The following is a 23,210-nucleotide window of genomic DNA, read 5'->3' on the forward strand; positions in this document are numbered from 1 at the left end:
GTGCCCCTTTAGTCTCATTTGGTTTGATGGGCCTGTCCAGTCTTTGACTGAAGGATGAACCTTAGGAGTGACTTCATTACTGAGCTAAAAGGGTGTCCAGGGACAATACACTCAGGGTTTCTCCAGTCTGTCAGGCCAGTAAGTCTGGTCTTTTTTTGTGAGTTAGAATTTTGTTCTACATTTTTCACCAGCTCTGTCTGGGACCCTCTATTGTGATCCCTGTCAGAGCAGTCAGTGGTAGTAGCTGGGCACCATCTAGTTGTACTGGACTCAGTCTGGTGGAGACTGTGAAAATAACACATTTTATATGAAGTTTTTGGTAGGATATTTTCTGTGGGCTAGGAGAAGTGTATTTCTGATATATCCCTAAAGGGTTACATTTATCACTTTTGGTCCCATAGCAGCTTGATGTATATGGTCTGCAAAAACTTCCTGCTTTTGATCTTTGAATTCTTCAAAACACGTTGATGTGTGAAACATCCGTTCCAGCCTTTAATGTGATGATTTTCATAATTGGCTGCAATAATGTTTCTCTAACAACAGTTAATGACCTTTCTGGAGAATAACTCAACTGTGTCAAAGAAAATCTAACTAAAGATAATCTTTGTAATTGTTTATAATACAAATTTCTTCATAATATTGTAATTATTAAAATTCTACCAGATTATTTCCTAATTTTCCTCAATAATTCATTATGAACCCATCAGCTTTCACTAAAAGGATTTTGGGAAACTGAATTTCCCTACATCTTTTGAATATATATATTTAGCTATTTAACTTGGAGTAAAAATACGCCCTTCTATTAGCCTTGGGACTTCCCCTTTGAGATTCACCAGTCTGGTTACTCACTGAGGTTTGGCACTCAGTGTTTCCCTGGTTTTAGCACCCAACCTCATTTCTCTGGTCAGTCTTCTCTTGTCAGATCAGAGTGCTGTTTCTGTCAGAAGTCGTTCTGTTTTTCTGACGATTCATAGATGCTGTGTTCCCAGCTTTTTTCAGGATTCTTTTCCTAGTCCCCTCATCTCTCCTAACCACAACATGCACCGTGTTGAAATGGAATCGCAACCACAGCAACTTTCTCAGCATCATTTTTATGTTGTTACTCACACACCAAGGAATGTAAATAGACATTTCAAAAAAAAAAAAAGGAGGAGTGGGAAGGGAAAAAGAAAAAATGTCTCCTGGGGTCTTTTGTTGTAAGGAAGAAGAGCCTATTTTAACCAGTATAGGTAAAGGGAACAGTTTGTGAGAAGAATGCCGAGGTGTGTCCTGGAACCCAAGCAGGAAGTACGGCCATGCCCACAGGGGGAAGGGACCACAGGGAAGGCAGGAGCAGAGGCTCTAGCTTTCCGCTGAGTGTTTCCAGGGCATCACATGGCCATACATCCAGGCCCCACATCACTTCCCAGCTATGTTTCCATCATACATCACCAAGGGAGAATCTGATTGGCCCAAATCAGAGAAGGTCTTTATCCCTAGATCAGTCAGCGCTGGCTGGAGTGGCTGGATCACAGGTGTTAACCGAAACTGAAGCTATGCTCCCATCAGATCACTCTGTAGAAAAATATTTAACAACTTTATGTCAACTTTTAATTTGCCTATTTTAAATCTTTTTCAGAGAAATTGTACAGGTACTCCGATGACTACATTCCCAGGTATGTTGAAAATGAGTCATGTATTACGATTTTCTGGTAACATGAGAAAATGCACAGCTCTGAAGAGCTCAGGCTGCTAACCAAAAGATCGGCAGTTTGAATCCAGCAGCCATTCCTTGGAAATCCTGTAGGGAAGTTCTACGCTGTCCTATAGGGTCCCTATGAGTCGGAATCAAGTCAACAGCAATGGGTTTGGTATGTTTTTTTTTTTTTTTGATCTTGCTTTTAAGGAGCTCTGGTGGCCACTGGTTAAGTGCTCAGCTGCTAACCAAAAAGACAGCAGTTGTATCCCACTCAGTGGCTCCCTGGAAGAAAGATGTGGCAATCAGCTCCAGAAAAGAGTACCACCTTGGAAACCCTAATAGGCAACTCTCCTCTGTCTTATAGGGTTACTATGAAATTGAAATTGGCATGATGATGAAGAGCAGGCTGCTATCCATAGGCAGGGGATTCAAATCCACCAGCTGGTCTGCAGGAGCAAAGACTTGATGATCTTCTGTAAAAATGACAGCCTAGGAAACTCTATGGGGTAGTTCTATACTGTCCTATAGGGTCACTATGGGTTGGCACACACCCTGATGCCACTCAACAATAACAACACACTATTGCTTTTAAATTTGGTTGAGGGATGTTGCACTTAGGTTAAAATAAAAGGAAAAGTGAGTTTTCGTTACCTTTACTTCTATCTGCAGATTATTATCTCCTCTAGTTACTTGCTCATTCTGAATCAATGAAAGAGCTGGATGAAGGACAAAAAGAGTCTCTGACCTACCATGTGCAGAATTCTCATCAGTTTCAGGAGACGTTATCATAGATCATGATCTAGGGCTGAAAGAGTACAGATTAATTATATATAGAATTGCTAGGTGCTTAAGGATCCTTTTTTTTTTTAAGGATCCAGGCTAGAAGGAAATCTAGCAATACCTCTTTAAACTTAAGATACGTACACAGACATACATATGCAGGCATATATCCTTTCATTTCACTTCACTTTATTGCATTTTGCAGTTTTTTTTTTTTTTACAAATTGAAGGTTTGAGGCAACACTGCATCAAGCAAGCCTATAGGCACCATTTTTCCAACAGCATGTGCTCATTTTGTGTTTCTGTGAGACATTTTGGTAATTTTTGCAATATTTCAAACTTTCTCATTATTATTTTATCTTTTATGTTGGTCTGTGATCAGTGATCTTTAATGTTACTATTGTAATTATTTTGGGGCGCCACGAACCACACCCATATAAGGCAAACTTAATGGATCAATGTGTGTTTTCTGACAGCTCCACCAACTGGCCGTCCACCCCCCACCCTTTCCCTCCCTCAGGCCTCCCTATTCCCTAAGACATGACAATATTGAAATTAGGCCAGTTAATAACCCTACAATGTCCTCCAAATGTTCACATGAAAGGAAGGGTCACACATCTCAATTCAAATCAAAAGCTAGAAAGAATTAAGCTTAGTGAGGAAGGCATGTAAAAAGCTGAGACAGGCCAAAAGCTAGACCTCTTGTGCCAAACAGTTAGCACGTTCTGAATGTAAAGGAAAAGTTCCTGAAGGAAATTGAAAGGCTACTCCAGCGAACACGTACAAATGATAAGAAAGTGAAACAGGCTTGTTGCCGATTTGGAGAAAATTTTAGCAGTCTGGATAGAAGATCAAACCAGCCACAATATTCCTTTAAGCCCAAGTCCAACCCAGAGCAAGGCCCTAAGTCTCTTTAATCCTATAAAGGCTGAGCGAGGTAAGGAAGCTGCAGAAGAAAAGCTTGAAGCTAGCAGAGGTTGGTTCATGAGATTTAAGGCAAAAAGCTGCCACTACAACATGAATGAAGGAGCATGTGCTGACGTGGAAGCTCCACCAAGCTCTCCAGAAGACCTAGCTGACATAACTGGTGAAGGCAGCTACGCCAAACAGCAGATTTTCAGTGTAGATGGAACAGTCTTATACTGGAGGAAGATGCCATCTGGGACTCTTGTAGCTGGAGAGGAGAGGTCGATGCCTGCCTTCAAAGCTTCAAAGAACAGGCTGACTCTCTTTCTAGGGGCTGATGCAGCTGCTGACTTTAAGATGAAGCCAGTGGTCATTTAAAAAAAAAAATCCTAGGGCCTTTAAGAATTATGTTAATTCTACTCTGCCTATGCCCTATGAATGGAATGACAAAGCCCGGATGACAGAGCATCTGTTTACAACATGGTTTACTGAATTCCTTAAGGCCACTATTAAGATCTACTGCTAAAAAAAAAAAAAAAAAAAAGATTCCTTTCAAAATATCACTGCTTATTGACCATGCACCTGGTTACCCAAGAGCTCTGATGAAGATGCTCAAGGAGATTAATGTCATCATGCCTTCTAACACAACATCCATCATGCAGACCATGGAGCAAGGGGTAATTTCAACTTTTAAGTCTTATTACTTAAGGAATACATTTCATAAGGCTACGCTGCCATAGATAGTGATTCCTCTGATGGATCTGGGCAAAGTAAATAGAAAACCTTCTGGAAAGAATTCACCATTCTAGATGTCATTAAGAACATCCTTGATTCATGCGAAGAGGTCAAAATAACAACATTAACAGGAGTTTGGAAGAAGTTGGTTCCAACCCTCATGGATGACTTTGAGGGGTTCAGGACTTCAGTGGGGGAAGCAGCTGAAGATGTGGTGGAAACAGCAGGAGAACTAGAACTAGAAGCGGAGCCTGAAGAAATGACTGAGTTGCTGCAATCTCATAATAAAATGGATGAGGAGTTGATTCTTATGGATGAGGAAAGAAAGTAGTTTCTTGAGATAAAATCTCCTGGGAAGCATTCCTCCTGAGAACGGGAACCAGGCAAGGGTGCCTTTATCACCACTCTTATTCAACACTGTGCTGGAGGTCCTCACCGGAGCTACTAGGCTAGATAATGAAATAAAGGGCATCCAAACTGGAAGTAAAGGTATCTCTGTTTACAGATGACATGACCCTAGGCACAGAAACACCTAAAGAATCCTCAAGAAAACTATTAAAACTAATAGAAGAGTTTAGCAGAGTATCAGGATACAAGATAAACATACATAAATCAGTTGGATTCCTCTACACCAACAAACATCAAGGAGGAAATCACTGAATCAATACCATTTACAATAGCCCCTAAGAAGATAAAATACTTAGGAATAAATCTAACCAGAGATGTAAAAGACCCATACAAAGAAAATTATAAGACACTACTGCAAGAAATCAAAAGAGACCTACATAAGTGGATAAACATACCTTGCTCATGGATAGGAAGACTCAACATTGTAAAAATGTCTATTCTACCCAAAGCGATCTACAGATACAATGCAATCCTGATCCAAATACCAAAGACATTTTTCAATGAGATGGAGAAACAAATCACTAACTTCATATGGAAGGGAAAGAGGCCCCAGATAAGTAAAGTATTACTGAAAAAGAAGAATGAAGTGGGAGGCCACACACCACCTGATTTTAGGGCATATTATACTGCCAGAGTAGTCAAAACAGCCTGGTACTGGTACAACAACAGATACGTAGACCAATGGAACAGAATTGAGAATCCAGACATAAATCCATGTGCATTTGAGCAGCTGATATTTGACAAAGGACTCGAGTCTGTTAAATGGGGAAAAGACAGTCTCTTCAACAAATCGTGCTGGCATAACTGGACATCCATCTGCAAAAAAATGAAACAAGGCCCATACCTCACACCATGTACAAAAACCAACTCAAAATGGATCAAAGACCTAAACATAAAATCTGAAATGATAAAGATTATGGAAAAAAAATAGGGACAATGCTAGGAGCCCTAACACATGGCATAAACTGTACAGAAAACATTACTAACATTGTATAAACACCAGAAGAGAAATTAGATAACTGGGAGCTCCTAAAGGTCAAATACTTATGCTCATCCAAAGACTTCACCAAAAGAGGAAAAAGATTACCTCCAGATTGGGAAAAAGTTTTTAGCTACGACATTTCTGATCAGTGTCTGATCTCTAAAATCTACATGATACTCTAAAAACTCAACAACAAGAAGACAAACAACACAATTGAAAAATGTACAAAGGATATAAACAGACACTTTACCAAAGAAGACATTCAGGCTGCTAACAGATATATGAGGAAATACTTATGGTCATTAGCCATTAGAGAAATGCAAATCAAAACCACAGTAAGATTCCATCTCACCACAACAAGGCTGGCATTAATCCAAAAAACACAAAATAATAAATGTTGGAGAGGTTGTGGAGAGACTGGAACACTTATACACTGCTGGTGGGAATGTAAAATGGTACAGCCACTTGGGAAATCAATTTGGCGCTTCCTTAAAAACCTAGAAATAGAACTACCATACAACCCAGCAATTCCACTCCTTGGAATATACCCTAAAGAAATAAGAGCCTTCACATGAACAGATATACGTATACCCATGTTCATTGCAGCACTGTTTACAATAACAAAAAGTTGGAAGGAACCAAAGTGCCCATCAACAAATGAATGGATAAAAGATTTATGGTATAATCACACAATGGAATACTACACAATGATTAAGAACAATGATGAATCTGTGAAACATTTCATAAACATGGAGGAACCTGGAAGACATTATGCTGAGTGAAATTAGTCAATTGCAAAAGGACAAATATTGTATGAGACCACTATTATAAGAACTCCAGATAAAGTTTAAACACAGAAGAAAATATTCTTTGATGGTTACGAGTGTGAAGAGGGAGGGAGAGGGATATCACTAACTAGACAGTAGACAAAAATTTTTTTAGGTGAAGGGAAGGGCAACACGTAACAAAGGGATAGTCAGTACAACTGGACGAAACCAAAAGCAAAGAAAATTCCTCAATACAACCAAAAGCTTCGAAGGCCAGAGTAGCAGGGATGGGGGTCTGGGGACCATGGTTTTAGGGGATGTCTAGGTCAATTGGCATTACAAAATGTATTAAGAAAACGGTCTGCATTCGACTTTGGTGAGAGGTGTCTGGGCTCTCAGACTCTAGTAAGCAGCCACCTAAGGTGCATAAATTGGTCTCAACCCACCTGGAGCAAAGGAGAAGGAAGAACACCAAAGACACCAGGTAAATGTGAGCCCAAGAGACAGAAAGGGCCACATAAACCAGAGACTCCGTCAGCCTGAGACCCGAAGAACTAGATGGTGCCCGGCTACCACCAATCACTCCCCTGACAGGGAACACAACAGAGAAGAATCCCTGAAGGAGCCAGAGAGCAGTATGATGCAGATTTTAAATTCTCGTAGAAAGACCAGGCTTAATGGTCTGACTGAGACTGGAGGGACCCTGACGGTCATGGTCCCTGGATCCTCTGATAGCCCAAGATTGGAGCCATTCTTGAAACCAACTCTATAGACAGAGGTCGGCCTGGACTATAAGATAGACAATGATGCTGGTCAGGAGTGAATTTCGTGGCTCAAGTAGACACATGAGACTATGTGGGCGACTCCTGTCTGGTGGCTAGATGAGAAGGAAGAGGCGGACAGGAGAGGGTTGAATGGACAGGGTGAATAGAGGGTGGGGAGGAGGAATGTGCTGTCTCATTTAGGGGATAGCAGCTGAGAGTGCACAGCGAGGTGTGTATTTCTTTTTGTGTGAGAGACTGACTTGATCTGTAAACTTTCAACTAAAGCACAATAAATAAATAAACCTACTCCTGGTGAAGATGCTGTGAACATTGTTGAAATGACAAAAAAGGATTTAGAATATGACATAAGCTTAGTTGATAAAGTAACAGCTGTGTTTGAGAGGATCGACTCCAGTTTTGAAAGAAGTTCTATTGTGGGTAAAGTGCTATCAAACAGCATCTCACGCTACGGAGAAATCTTTCAGGGAAGAGAGTCAACTGATGTGGCAAACTTTATTATTGTCTTATTTTAAGAAATTTCCACAGCCACCCCATCCTTCAGCAACCACTACTCTGATCAGTCAGTAGCCATCAATGTTGAGGCCAGACCCTCCACCAGCAAAAAGATTATGACTCAGATTAAGGCTCAGACGATGGTTAGCATTTTTTAATTAAGGTATGTACATCGATTTTAGAAACGATCCTATTGCACACTTAATAGAATAAAGTATAGTGTAAACATAACTTTTATATGCACTGGGAAACCAAAAAAATTGACTCGCTTTATTGTGGTATTCACTTTTTTTGTGCAGTATCTCAGAGGTATATCTGTACAAGAATCCCTAGTGGTGCGCTGTTGGTAAGAGTAATGTCAATCAATCGGGAAATGTGCGACATCAATACTCTAATATGAAGTTATGGTTTAATACTCTTCAATAAGTATTCAAGAAAATAGTTACTTATTCTCTTTAATACTTATGGAACTAGATGCAGAGAAATTTGTACAGTATGATGTTATTTTCATTTATTTTTAAAGTTTTATGGCATAAATCATAGTAGAGAAATTGTTTTCTCAGGCAGTATATTCTGCCCCAAATGTGTCACGATATTGAAGATTTCTCCTTTAGGACACACACACAAAAAATCTAAATAAACAGAATTGCCTAGAGGGTTCTTTAATACCTTTCTGAAATGGCAGATGAAAACATTTTTCAAAAACAGAGCTTTCTGGCTAGGTAAGATTAAGATTAAAAGTCTTTTGTTGGCCTCGAATTTTTTTTTTTTTTTTAATTCTCCATGTGGGAATGTCTCTGGCAGATTCAGGAACTGAGCTGCAGGAGGGCATGTACCTTCTTCCACACACACACACACACACACACAGAAATCTTTATTTATTATTTTTTTTACTACTTTTAAGATTGAGCAATAAGAGACGACTTTCAAGACTTTGGCTCTCACAATGAGTAGTTTGCCAATCTGATTATAGCAAATGCCACAAAGAAAAGAAAAAAAAAATTTTCAAGGACAATTAGAATGCAATGTGACAAGAAGTGTTTTCAACATTTTGCTGATGACTAGGTTTGGTGGGTTTTGGATTAGAATGGAAGTAATCAGGAGGGAAAATCTGTCAAATGCCTGTCTCAAAGCAAGCAAGCCCACAGGTGTAGGGCAGATGTCAAAAGAGACTTGACCATTCATAACATACATTCATATATTTATTCAACAAATAAACAATGTACTACACAACAGAGATACAAAGATGGAAAGACATTGTCCCTTCCCCTACTGATTCAATAATCTACAATAATAAATCTCCATTTAGGTAAAATTTGAATATGCAATGCGGAATTTATCTATGAAAAATGCTTGGCATACACAGCTCGTCTATTCTTCGATTCTGTGATGTTATGGATTGAATTGTGTCCCCCAAAATATGTGCTGTAAATCCTACCTTCTATGCCTGTGGTTATAATCCCACGCCGGAATGAGTTTTCTGTTGTGTTTATGAGGCAGGATTAGCATAGGTTGTGCTGTAAGAAATGAAAGGCACAGTTTAGGCAAGTAGAGGTGGGAGAGGGACTGATGCCAAGCCACAGCCCCATCTCCCACCACACTGGCTTCTGCATCACAGTCTTCCTGTTCTACTCGATACTGGTAGAGGAAGCTCTGCTGGAGGGGAGAGAAATTTGCTCCTCTGATCTCATCTTCCTGGTTCCCTAGATCCCTGCCCTTCTTGTGATAGTAGATCAGAAACACAACCACTTCAAGGACAGCACAGCATCTTAACCTAACAGAAAATCCATCAAATACACGTTTCCTGGGGTGCTTTAGTTTTCCTTTAAAAAATAATTCTACATGATTGTTGTCTTTTTATTGGTTTTAGGACAATGCAGTGGAATGATCATGGTTTTGGATCCAGAAAATTCTGGATTTTAATTAAACTGTTGGAAATGATTGAACACTCATGATCTCTAGTTTCATCATCTAAAAAGCATAGATTATAATGTAATATTTTACTTGTAGAGAGGAAAACACCTAGGATGAGGTGATAGATAAAAAATTTTCTGCTCATTGGATGAAAATTAAGGTGTCAGAAAATTCTGACCTACTTGTGGTACATTCACCCTTAATTTAGGAAAGCAGTCCAGACTGACAATTCTTTTAAGCATGTTGTTTCTTTTTAGTTTTCAAAATCTCTCTCAAAAGTTTAGGAAAAATTCCCAGCAGCTCTTGCATGTTCTGCCAGTGTGGCACTCAAATGTGCTTTTGTCACAAAGCATATCTCAGTTCAGCTATTGCCCTACTTGGGGTTGATTTCTTTGATTTCCTGGCAGCTCTGCAGGGTTGGGGCCATTTTCACTTCCCCTCTTTGCAGAACGCCCTCGAGCAGGCTTTTACTTTCCTCTGTCCTCTCCAGCTGTTCTTCATACGCTCAAGCATCCTTATGACAACAGAACCACCAGGTGGTCTTCCCCGGCATCTCAGACTTCCAGTGGGTGCACAGATGAGGCCCTCGCCACTGCCACTGCCACACTTACATGATTGTCTCCGAGTTTTATAGACTTCTGTTTATTTTAGTGTAAAAATAACCATAACTCCAGCCCTAACCCTATGTGACCGCAAAAAAGTCCAGTCCTCTTCCTGAGTATTTCTAACAATCCCTGGGAAGTGCTTGTTGTTGTTGTTAGGTGCGGTCAAGTCAGTTCAGGCTCATAGAGAACCTTTGCACAACAGAACGAAACACTTCCTGGTCCTGTGCTATCCTCACAATAGTTATTATGCTTGAGCCCATTGTTGCAGCCACTGTGTCAGTCCATCTCTTCCTCTTTTTTGATGACCTTCTACCAAGCATGATGTCCTTCTCCAGGGAGTGGTTCCTCCTGATAACATGTCCAAAATATGCGAGATGAAGTCTCATAATCCTTGCTTCTAAGGAACATTCTGGTTGTACTTCTTCCAAGACAGAATTGTTCATTCTTTTGGCAGTCTATGGTACGTTCAATACTCTTTGCCAACACCACAATTCAAAGGCGTCAATTCTTCAGGCTTCCTTATCCATCGTCCAGCTTTTGCACCCGTATGAGGTGATTGAAAACACTGTAACTTGGGTTAGGCAAACCTTAGTCTTCAAGGTGACACTTTTGCTTTTCAAGACTTTAAAGAGGTCTTTTGCAGCAGATTTGCCCAATGCAATCCATCTTTTGCTTTTCTGACTGCTGTTTCCATAGGTGTTTAATGTGGATCTAAGTAAAATGAAATCTTTGACAACTTCAGTCTTTTCTCCATTTATCTTGATGTTGCTTATTGGTCCAGTTGTGAGGGTTTTTGTTTTCTTTATGTTGAGGCGTAGTCCATACTGAAGGCTGTGGTCTTTGATCTTCATCAGTGAGTGCTTCAAGTCCTCTTCACTTTCAACAAGCAAGGTTGTATCATTTGCATAATGCAGGTAGTTAATGAGTCTTCCTCCAATCTCGATGCCCCATTCTTCTTCATATAGTCCAGCTTCTTGGATTATTTGCTCAGCATACAGATCGAATAGGCATGGTGAAAGGATGCAACCCTGACACACACCTTTCCTGACTTTAACCACTCAGTATCCCCTTGTTCGTTTACAACAACTGCCTCTTGATCTATGTACAGCTTCCTCATGAACATGATTAAGTGTTCTGGAATTCCCATCCTTCCCAATGTTATCCATAATTTGTTATGATCCATACAGTCGAATGCCTTCACATAGTCAATAAAACACAGGTAAACGTCTTTCTGGTATTCTCTGCTTTCAGCCAGATTTCATCCGATATAAGCTATGATATCCCTGGTTCCATGTCCTCTTCTGAATCCAGCTTGAATTTCTGGCAATGTACTGCTGCAGCAGGTTTTGAATGATCTTCAGAAAAATTTTACTTGCATGTGATATTAATGATATTGTTTGATTATTTCCACATTCTATTGGATTACCATTCTTGGGAATAGGCATAAATACTGATCTCTTCCAGTCAGTTGGCCATGTAGCTGTCTTCCAAATGTCTTGGCACAGACGAGTGAGCACTTCCAGCTCTGCATCTGTTTGTTGAAACACCTCATTTGATATTCCCTCAGTTTCTGGAGGCTTGTTTTTCACCAATGCCTTCAGTGCAGCTTGGACTTCTTCCTTCAGTACCATCAGTTTCTGATCATGTGCTACCTCCTGAAATGGTGGAATGTCAACCAGTTCTTTTTGGTATAATGTCTCTGTGTATTCCTTCCATCTTCTTTTGATGTTTCCTGCATCGTTTAATATTTTCCCTGTAGAATCCTTCACTATTTCAACTTGTGGCTTGAATTTTCTCTTCAGTTCTTTCAGCTTGAAAAATGCTGAACATGTTCTTCCCTATTGATTTCCTATCTCCAGGTCTTTGCACAGGTTATTATACTACTTTATTTTGTCTTCTCAATCCACCATTTGAAATCTTCTGTTCAACTCTTTCACTTCATCACTTTTTCCTTTCGTTTTAGCTATTTGACATTCAAGAGGAAGTTTCAGAGTCTCTTCTGACATCCATTTTGGTCTTTTCTTTCTTTCAATTGGTTGACATTCCACCATTTCAGGAGGTAGCACATGATCAGGAACTTTCTTTCTTGTCTTTTTAATGACCTCTTGCTTTCCTCACGTATGATGTCCTTCATGCCATTCCACAACTTGTCTGGTCTTTGGTCATTAATGTTCAATGTGTCAAATCTGCTCTTGAGAAGACCTCTAAATTCAGGTGGGATATACTCAAGGTCATACTTTGGCTCTTGTGGACTTGTTCTAATTTTCTTCAACTTCAACGTGAATTTACATATGAAAAATTTATAATCTATTCCCCACTCAGCCCCTAGCCTTGTTCTGACTGATATTGAGCTTTTCCATCAACTCTTGTAGTGGATTTGATTCCTGTGTATTCCATATGGTAAGGTCGACCTGTATAGTCACCACTTATGTTGGTGAAAAAAGGTGCTTGCAATGAGGAAGTCATGGGTCTTGCAAAATTCTTCCATGTGATCTCTGGCACCATTTCTATCACCAAGGCCATATTTTCCAACTACTGATCCTTCTTCTTTGTTTCCAACTTTTGCATTCCAAATCACCAGTAATTTTCAATGCATCCTAATTGCATATTTGCTCAATTTCAGACTGCAGAAGTTGGTAAAAATCTTAAATTTCTTCCTCTTTGGCCTTAGTGCTTGGTGCATAAATTTGGATAATAGTAATATTAACTGGTCTTCCTTGTATGTGTACGGACATTATCCTATCACTGACAGCATTGTACTTCAGGATAGATCTTGAAATGTTCTTTTTGACTATGAATTTAATGCCATCCCTCTTCAGGTTTTCACTCCTGGCATAGTAGAGCATATGATTGTCCAATTCAAAATGGTTAGTACCAGTCATTTCAGCTCACTAATGCCTAGGATATTGATGTTTATGCGTTCCATTTCATTTTTGATGATTTGGAATGCTTAGCATTCCAAAAATCCTATTTTTGGTGCATCTTGTAACTACTAGCTCCTATCACTGCTTTAGGGTTCTTTCCCCATCTCTTCCAAAATTCTCCATGTTGACAGTTCTTTCTAGTCTGCAAAGTTTTGTAAAAAGTTTGGCAAAGGATCCTTCCTTCTAAGTGCTCCAAAGCACAGACGATATAAGTCCATTGTGTTTAACAGGCTTCATGAGAAATTGGGCATGGTAGAGGAGGATTTGAATGCTGATCAAGAGATTGCAAATTTAGTGTTAGATATTATTGTTGCAAGAGTTCATTAACCATCCTCCTTACAGGGAACTCTACTAGATTCCCTTCTTAGCTGCTAGCCACAGAAAATATTGCTGAAGTTTATTCTCTTGCCCTGAACAGGGTTCTGTCTTTGGTGCTCTCCCACAATAAGTTCACATCTACACCTATGTCACAGTTCCTCCCAAAGAAAGCAAACAGTAAGTGTGTACTTAGGGACACATCCAGCAACTTTCTCTTTTCTTTCCTGCATCATTGCTTTTCTATTTCTTCTATATCTGTACCATCAACATATACCGTATTGTCCCCTACCTTAAAAGAAAATGCTTCCTTGGTTCTAGGCTGCCCCACAGCTACTCTCTTACATGAAAACTTGAGAGTTCCATCTACATTCTGTCCATATTCATTGGCTTCTCTTCCACTTCACCTCTTCTTTCTTGAACCCACTCAATTTATGTTATTTTTTCTAAATTGTACTTTAGATGGAGGTTTACAGAAGAAACTAGTTTCTCATCAGTTAGTACACACATTGTTCTGTGACATTGGTTAACAGCCCCACAACGTGTCAACACTCTCCCTTCTCAACCCTGGGTTTCCTATTACCAGCTTTCCTGTCCCCTCCTGCCTTCCAGTTTCTGCCCCAGGGCTGGTACACCCCTTTAGTCTTGTTTTGTTCCACAGGCCTGTTTAATCTTTGGCTGAAGGGGAACCCACTCAATTTAATCCTCTGTCTTCGTTAATCCACAGGCTCAGCTCTTGTCAAGATGACCAATGAACTCCACATGATCAGTTCTTGGTCGTGTCTTACTCAGTCCACCCGTAGCATTTGACACATTGTCACTGCCTACTTGAATTACTTGCTTCTCTGGCCTCCTAGGCCATTCCCCTCTTTGGTTTTCCTCCTCTCTCACCAGTAGCTCCTTCTCCTTTGTGGTTCCCGAACATTAAATATCAGAGGGCTCATCTTGTGAACCTCTTCTCTTCTCTATCAATACTCATCCTATAAGTAATTTCATCTATTCTCATGGCTTTAAATAATGCCAATGAAGCCTAAATTTATATATCTGCACATTCGAAGAAATGTCTGTTAAACAAATCAAGTTAACATTTCCAAAAACCAACTTCCAATAGACCTCTAAAATTGCTGATTCCTCAATCTGACAACTCTTCAATTGCTTAAAATAGTGTTATTTATTTGTTTTTGAAATATCTTTCCATCTTTTATTTTTATTTAGATATTGTGACTCTGCAGTTATAGAATTTGGGAGCTGGAAAGGGCAATAGGCATCAGATAGTTTAATATCCTTGTATTAAAGAAAATTGAAAGTCAGAATTCAAGTCCAGATCACCCAGGTAGAAGTAATGATATTTTTATATTTACTTATTTAAATCTATTTAGGTTATAAAGTAATTGAGAAATTTTTTAAAAAAGGAATTTATAATAAAATAATGATAAAATATAAATTAAAATTTTAAAATAGGCACTGGAGAAAATATAAATTAGGGAGCCCTGGTGGCACAGTGGAGCCTGTGACACAACTTTTAAGAACTATGCCTGTAACCAAAAGGTTGGCAGTCTGAATCCACCAGCCACTCCTTGGAAACATTATGAGGCAGTTCTACTCTGTCCTATAGGATCACTGTGAGTTGGAATTGACTTGATGCCAACGGGTTTTGGGTGTTAGAAAATCAGGGCTCTAGTAAAACCTACAGTTAATATTATTTTCAATTCTGGAGTGTCAGCAAATGTACTTATTGATTAGAAGACAGTTTGTTATGGATTAAATTGTGTCCCCCCGAAATATGTATTGCAAATCCTAGCACCTATACCTATGGATAAATCCCATTTGGGATACGGTTTTCTTTGTTATGTTAATGGGGGCATATCAGTGTATTGAGTGCCATGGAGCCGTGGAGTTGATTCCGACTAATAGCGACCCTATAGGATAGAGTAGGACTGCACCATAGGGTTTAGCAGGCTGTAATCTTTAAGAAAGCAGATTGCCAGGTCTTTTCTCCCACAGAGCCACTGGTGGATTCCAACCACTGACCTTTCGGTTAGCAACCCGGCACTTAACCATCGAACCCTCAGAAAAGCCATTGCCATCAGTTGATTCCAACTTGTAGAGACCAATAGCACAGAGTAGAACTGCCCCTTACAGTTGCCAAGGAGTGGCTGGTAGATTTGAACCGCCGACCTTTTGGTTAGCAGCTGGGCTAGTCACCACTGTACCACCGGGGTCCTTATATCAGTGTACGGTATGTTTTAAACTAACCACTTTTGAAATATAAAAGAATAGACTAGACACAGAAACAAGGAAGCACAGATGGGGGAAGATACAGCCAGGCCACATGAAGATACCAAGGAATCAAGAACAGAAGCTGAAAAGAGATGGGGACCTCCCTCCAGAGCTGACAGAGATGGAAATATTTTCCTTGGACCCAGTGGCCTGAATTTGGTTTTCTAGGCTCCTAACCTTTGAAAGGAGACCCTGGTGGCATAGTAAAGTGCTACAGCTGCTAACAAAAAGGTCAGCAGTTCGAATCCACGAGGTGCTCCTTGGAAAGTCTATGGGGCAGTTCTACTCTGTCCTATAGGGTCGCTATGAGTTGGAATCAAATCCAAGGCAATGGGTTTGGTTTGTTTTTTTTACTCTGTGAAAAAATGAATTTCTATTCATTAAAGCCACTGACTTGTGGTATTTCTGTTGTAGTAGCACTTGGAAACTAAGACACCACTTCAGATATGTTCAGAGTGCTGCAGGGTCTGGTTGGCCCTAAAACTCAGAAGTATACTAGGCTCTCAGATACAGACTCCATGATTTTTTAAAGTAATTAATCCTCCAGATAAAACACTGCCAAATATATATGCTTGAAGTGTTCTAGATAAGGAGCTATTTGACACTGCTAAGACAAAACATATTTTTTAATTTGTTGGTTAGGCAACAGCTCCTGAATAATCGTTGATTTGAGATGATTAATCACTTGAGACCTGCCTGCAGACATAGGGCACAGCATTATAAATTACACCTTATTTTCATTCATAGGGAATGAAACCATGTTGATTTTTTGGACATGATTTATCATTTGCAGGTTGTATCTGGTATCTATATGGGCTGGGGAAATGGATGGATTGACTTATTAAAAATTCTTCACCTTTTGCTATTATATTCTCCGAATAACTAGAAAAAAGCCATGGGCAGGGACAACTCTGTCTCCCAGGATTGAACTGTGTTGAATTACGATGGAAGAAAAAGGTTACAGCTGAGTTCCTTTGTTAGCAGATAAGTGAAATACGTGCCAGTGTCTGGAACTTTCAAACCAGTCCATACAAGTATCATTTGATCTGTTACTTTTTTTGAGGACACCTACTTACTACTTACATGTCCTGTGTCCTGTTTCAGCAGCATGGGGAGTAATAGAGGTGTTATGCCTTGGGATGAGTCCTTTTTTCTTTTAATGCAGTTCCCTTTTGCTCTTGGTGATATGAAATCTCAGAGCTAAAGATGTTGGTTTTATTATATGAAATGCCACACTCACTACCTGATATTTTTATCTGTTCTTAGTCACAAAAGCTGATCTCTGGGGCCATTATAACTCTGGCAGCAATGGTAGGATGTCTACTATGATCCTAATAAGATTACTAAAGTAAGGCTATAAAGAAATTTAATCAAATGGTGAGAACACATAGCTGTATATTCCTGTCAGTTCTCCTGGTTAGGGAGAGCCAAAATTGTATTGTTTCCTAGACTGTTTTAGTGATAGCCCTTGAACTAGGTCACCTTCTGCAGGACTTCCTGGTGTTGTGGACAGAGGGCTTTTGGACCAGACTTGAGTTACACTCCTGTTGTGTGCTGTTGAGTTGATTCTGACTCATGCTCCCAATTAAAGGCTGTGCATCTTAGGACACTTTAATGAACCCTTAAAAAAAAAACCCCAAAACCCAAACCCTTTGCCGTCGAGTCAGTTCCAACTCATAGAGACCCAGAAGGACAGAGTAGAACTGCCCCACAGAGTTTCGAAGGAGAACCTGGTGGATTCGGACTGCCGACCTTTTTGGTTAGCAGCCCTGGGACTTAACCGCTACACCACCAGGGTTTCCTAATAAACACCTATGAGCTGCAGATTCCTTATCTGCACAATGGAAGTAAGAATATGCTTCTCACAGGGTTGTCCTGAGGGTTCAATGAGCACTTAGCAGTGAGCCTGGTAAAGAGCAAAGGTTTCATATGTGGTAGTTATTACTGATGTTTTCATTTTGTATAAAGCTAGGGAAAATAAATTAATCTATCTGAATCTCAGACTCTCATCTGTAAAGTGGGAAATAATAATACTATTTTTGCAGTATTTCCCTGGGCTTTTGATACAATGCGTGCAAAACTACTAGCACAGCCACAGGGCCTAATATGTGATCAATAATTTTATTGCACTTGAGGAGCTAAATCTGCAATATTTATTTAGTCTTTTATTTCTAATCATCATTGTAAATTTATATTTACTTAGGAAACATAGTTTTTGGGTAGTGTTCAAAATGGTATTCTGGGTAAGTAAAGAGAGAATCTATAACCAAGAACCCAAAAAACCAAATCCATTGCCGTCGAGTTGATTCCAACTCTAAGAGCACAGATAATCTAGGTTCTAATCCCAGCTCTATCGCTTACTAGTCTTCTGACCTTCAACAAGTTTCTTAACCTTGCCGTGCCTCAGATTCCTTACCTGCAAAATGGGGATGGTGTAGTGTCTACCAGGTGGGGTTGTTGTGAGGATTAAATGAACAAATATAGGAAATGTACTTCAAGCAGCACCTGACACACGGCAAGTACTGAATAAGTATTTGCCATAAGTATGCCCTAAAAGAAGGTCCAAAAAGCAACTTTTTAATTTTACACACGCTCACACCCACCCACATGCTCACACCCACCCACATCTACTCATGTACTCACTTGCAGACAAACATCTCCCTTGGTTGATACTGGCTGAGTCTGAATAAGAGCAGGCAATAGTTCACACAATATTAGATTTAGCTGAGGAATTAGTTATGAACTATGTGTAAAGTGGATACTAATAAAATGAATCATTTTCCTTGTTATAGGGATGATGAATATTATATTGAAGACACACCAATTTATGGTAATTTAGATAATGTGGTCCCAGGTAAGTTTTATTTTTCCATAAATTGAATGTATCAGTATATTAAGTAATAACCTACTTTCTTCCACTAAGAATTTGAGGTGGCTTTTTTTTTGTTTTGTTTTTATCATACTCACATTTGAGTATCCCAATGGTAAGCATAAATTCAAGACAGATTAAAGTTGCTTAGTATATATGTCTAAAACGGGGTATTGTGAAATACCCTGTAGTATTCACTGTAAATCAACATTCCTGTCTTTCTGTGTTATCATCATTTCATTCTAGCAGTAGAGTGAATACAGAAAGACTCAATTACCGTGAATGTTGGCACACAGAATTCTGTGAAATAAAGCTATTTCTAGAGCAGAAATTGGTCCACAGAAGCAGTGCTTTGTGCTCTTTATACAAAAGCAAATAATCTGAAACAACAAACACTTTCTCTGATTTCCGTTGCTTTAATGCATTCTTTTTAAGTAGAGAGCCTAGCTGGATTGATGGCAGACAAGAGAAAAGAAGAGAGCTAAATAATCACTGAGAGGTTTAGACATTTTTTGTTCTTATGTAATAAATGCTTTTCAATTCCTAGAATCCTGTTACTTGAAACATCCCAACCAACTAAAATAAAAACCCCTCTAAAGTTCTCAAAACGGATGGCCTGTTGGGGTCCAGAGCTCTGAGAGAAGCTTCCAGGACAACCTTGTTTTTAAACCAGCTCTTTCCCTCCCTGCAAGGACTTGCCTTTCCTTCATTCGTGATAGGAGACTTGGGGTTCATTCCTGTTAATCTCTAGGTCTCACCCAGCGACTTCCAGTAATGTACTAACTTTCTCTGAATAAAAAAAAAAAAAAAATGAATATCTCTATATTAAAGCAGTAAGAAATTCTAAAGCCTGGATTCCAGAATTTATTCAGTTTTGTCTCTCCATTGTAAGGAGTAAGTCCTCAAACCTCTGCGCTCAAGTAATCAGAAGCTATTTTCAGAAATATACTATTAAAAATAACTTACCTTCCTGTTTTACCTGCAGAAACATGGTGCACCTGTAATGTCTGAGGACTTGAGCACTCTCATGAATTTCAGTGGCTCGAAGCCCACCGTATCTGTAATTCCCATTCCCAAGTGGGCACAGGTCTTACCCTGCAGATTGGGATTTTGTAGGTCCCGAATGTTGATATCAGTTGCCACCGAGCTGATTCCAACTCATGGCTACCCCACGTGTACACAGTAGAGCTGCTCCATAGGGTTTTCAAGGTTGTCACCTTTTGGAAACAGATCACCAGGACTGTCTTCAGAGGTACCTCTGGGCAGGTTCAAATTGCCAACTGGTGTCTAGGAATCAGCTATTTAACAAACCTCCCAGGTGATTCTGATGCAGGTTTTCCAAGGACCATGCTTTGAGAAATTCCACTCTTTGGGCCCTTCCTCTGTGTTGCTTTTCAGAGAGAGCTGAAATATATCTTTTTTTCTCTACACGATCAAAATGGTGCAATCCACATTTCTGCCAGAATTCTAACCATCCTACAAGTCACTAGCCCTCTTTCCTTTCCCTTTTAAGTAGGGGTAGCTGGGGGTAGAAAGGCGTCAGAAGATGCAATAAGCATGCCCCGCAGGGTGGAGTGAGTGCAGGTCTGCTGACTCTTGGACCCTGCCCAAGAGTCCCGAACACTGATGACCAGCACTGCACAGGCACAGACCCTTTGGGCAGCTTGGCCAAGCTGTCCTTCTACGATGGGACAAAATCATAATCTAAACTTGCTTTTTCAAAAACGGGATGTAGGTTTAAAAATGCCTCTGAGCAAAACTTCTTATTCAAAGAACAAATTACTGAATTGGATGTATGTGCACTGTGCTTTGTGTCACACAGGCCATTGGCACTCAGGCCTAAGCCGCAGAGATTGCAGGCAGCCGGTTAACTCATGGTGTCTCCACAACGCCTAAGGGTGGTTTGGGTTGAGAGTACAGTGCTTTGCAATGGTCTTAATAAGTAATATGATCTAGTCTTTATCTCAAATGACCTTTTTTGTTGTCTTATTAATGCTGTGGGGCCAATAATTTCACTGTCTGAACTGCAGAGAACAGTTTGGGCTTCCCTATCTCTGTGCCTCTCCACCACAGGGATTGTCAGGTGTTTCTTGGGGCTCTCACATCTACAGCTAAAAGTCGTTTGGATCATGTATTTATTGTGCCAGCATCTTCATTTTCCCACTGTAAAATCATGGTCTTTTCAACTCCCAAGAACCAACAGATGAAAATTGCTATGAGCAAATGAAAGCCCAGCCAGAGAGATCGGTGAATAAACGGCAAGAAGCCTCCATTCCTGCACAGGTGTGTTTTACTTTCTGTTTCAAGGGCCAGATTCAGCATACCCACAGCAAGTATCATGTTTTAAGGGCCTAAAAGCATCAAATTCTGATGCACATCTGATGCAGCCTATTAGAAATTTTGTGTTCTGACTCAGGTATCAAGTTCTGGTTCCTGAGTTCAAAGATGCGCTCAAATGCAAGTAAACAGGACCACACGTGAAGAGTTGAAATTGTGTAGAATCACCAAGGCAATAGATTTTAAGGGAAAAGTGAACTCTATTTTCAATTAATGAATTAAGCCATTTCTTTCAGGTTGAAAAATTATGTGCTTCACTGAGATAAATGTAAAAGTTGACACATATATAATGCTCACAAGACCTAGGAATTCAAGAGAGAAAGAGGGAGAGGAAAAGGAGGGAAGGGGAAAGCAGGAGAGCAGAGGATGAGAGGGAAAGAAGAGAGGAGAAACACTTTATAAGAAATTAAAAAAAAAAAAAAAAAGGAAAACTCATTGCCATCGAGTCAATTCCAACTCATAGCAACCCTATAGGACAGAGAAGAACTGCCCAATAGGGTTTCAAGGAGTTGCTGGTGGATTCAAACTGCCGACATTTTGGTTAGCAGTCAAGCCCTTAACCACAGTGCCATCAAGGCTCCTACAAGAAATTAGCTGTAATGAATCATAAGAACCCTATTTTACAAGCAAATTGGTATACTTTTAATACAAGTTCTATGACTGTGGTCTTAGGTCAAGAGCTTGTATGGGGATAAACCAGTCGCTGTTGAATCGATTTTGACTCATGTGTCAGAGCAGAGCTGTGCTCTGTGCGTTTCCATTGGCTGAATTTTCGGAAGTAGGTTGCCAGGCTTTTTGTCTGAAGCACCTCTGCATGGACTCAAACCACCAACGTTTTGCTTAGCAGCTGAGCATGTTTACCGTTTTTACCACCCAGGGACTCCTGCGTGGGAATAAAAAAAATAGGGAAGATAAAACCCTAAGTGGGAACATAAAAACCCAAGAGAAAATGCATATTTTCTTCTTCTCCTATCAGAATCAGTTCAGCTTTTTCAGACAATAGCACTGATTTCATTAAACGCCATTCAAAATCCTTAGCCTACATGCAACCAGTGTATGATAAATTTCAGTTAAAATGGTTCTTCTTCCTTTTCCTCCAAGGTTTTGCCCTGTCAATTATGTCCTCTCTCCCAGCTCTAGAAATAACAAAGAGCCGGCGTTTCCTGAGCAGCCCTGGGTCAGTGAGTGTGCCCTGTGTTTCACACACACTGTCTGCTTTGATTCCCAAGAGGCAGGCAGCATTAGCGTTCCCATTTTGCAAAGGCTAATAAAGGATGAATATCTCCCCCTAGAAAACTCAGGTACTCTGTGGGGAGACAGGATCCAAACTTAGTTCTGTCTAACTACAGACAACATTCTCCTCCCAAAGATGGCTCACACCATGGAAACTTCCCATTAAGGCAGAATTTGTCTCTTTGTCTTTACATGCATTCCCTAAGAAATCAGACCTCTTGAAATTTTTCTCAAGAAACCCAGATGAGATGAAGTTTAGGCAAACTGTAAAGTCACCCTCTGACAGGCAAATCTGTGGTCTGCTGCTCAGTTAATTGTAAAATGTATGTTTAGATAAAATGTATGAAAATTGCACGATAGGATATGATCTGCTAAATCTATGATTGCAAAAGAAAACTTCTCAAAGAAGGTTAAACTATAATCACATCATCTGAGATGAAGAGATTCACAGTGCCTTAGTGGTGAGAGGCCTGAGAATTCTGAAGAGAAGCTATTATTTAACACAGGTGAATTGTACAGGCCAGCTTCATTTGAGCTGCATCTGGGTTTTACTCAAGTGAAATTGTGCAAGACTGAAAATGTCTTTAAAGTCTGTGATTTTAGGGATTATATATTTAAAGGTACTTCTAAGGAAATTGGTCTTTACCCTATTACATTATACCCTTCTCACAAATTTAGTTTCATGAATTAAAAGTAATTCCCTTATAGTTGCTCAATTCCATTTGATTAGAATAACAGTATCATCAAAAACACTACAGAGTTTGCTACTACAGTCCTTGTTTTATTCAATTACAAACACATGAGGAATTTGCAACATTATACATACAGCTGGATCAACAAAGTATTTATTTGTTGGCAAAAAAATAGTTAAAATAACCATTGGAAATGATATGTATGGTTGAGAGCAGAAATTTTAGTGCCTTGGTCTATTACGAATCAGAATTAATCAGGGAACCTAGAAATGAAATAAGAATTCACAAGAGCTCCAATATTCTAAAATAATTGAGAGGCACAAGATGGGCTTTCCCATCTTCCCTTATCTCTACATCAACATTTCTAATCCATCCCCCCACCCATCCTGTTCCAGCAGCACTCTCCCTCTGTTACAAGGCTAATGCTCCTACTTAAGCTCTTGACCACCGCTTCTGCTTCTTTTAGGACCTTGTGCCTTCAATTATTTAATTTTTCTCCATTTTTAAA

The 23,210-nt window shown here is 39.7% G+C and overlaps 1 protein-coding gene across 1 annotated transcript in view; it reads left to right on the forward strand.

Moving 5' to 3' along the window:
* The window catches only part of LOC126061564 (T-cell receptor-associated transmembrane adapter 1), a 54,497-nt gene that overhangs the window by 25,400 nt on the left and 5,887 nt on the right, over positions 1-23,210 (forward strand). Inside the window, exons 3-5 of the mRNA XM_049858151.1 lie at positions 1,619-1,655; positions 18,364-18,425; positions 20,635-20,723. Of these exons, the coding sequence (XP_049714108.1) occupies positions 1,619-1,655; positions 18,364-18,425; positions 20,635-20,723 (188 nt within the window). The remainder of the gene's footprint in view (positions 1-1,618; positions 1,656-18,363; positions 18,426-20,634; positions 20,724-23,210) is intronic.

The sequence above is a fragment of the Elephas maximus genome, chromosome 18 (assembly GCF_024166365.1).
Source record: "Elephas maximus indicus isolate mEleMax1 chromosome 18, mEleMax1 primary haplotype, whole genome shotgun sequence".
NCBI lineage: Eukaryota > Metazoa > Chordata > Mammalia > Proboscidea > Elephantidae > Elephas > Elephas maximus.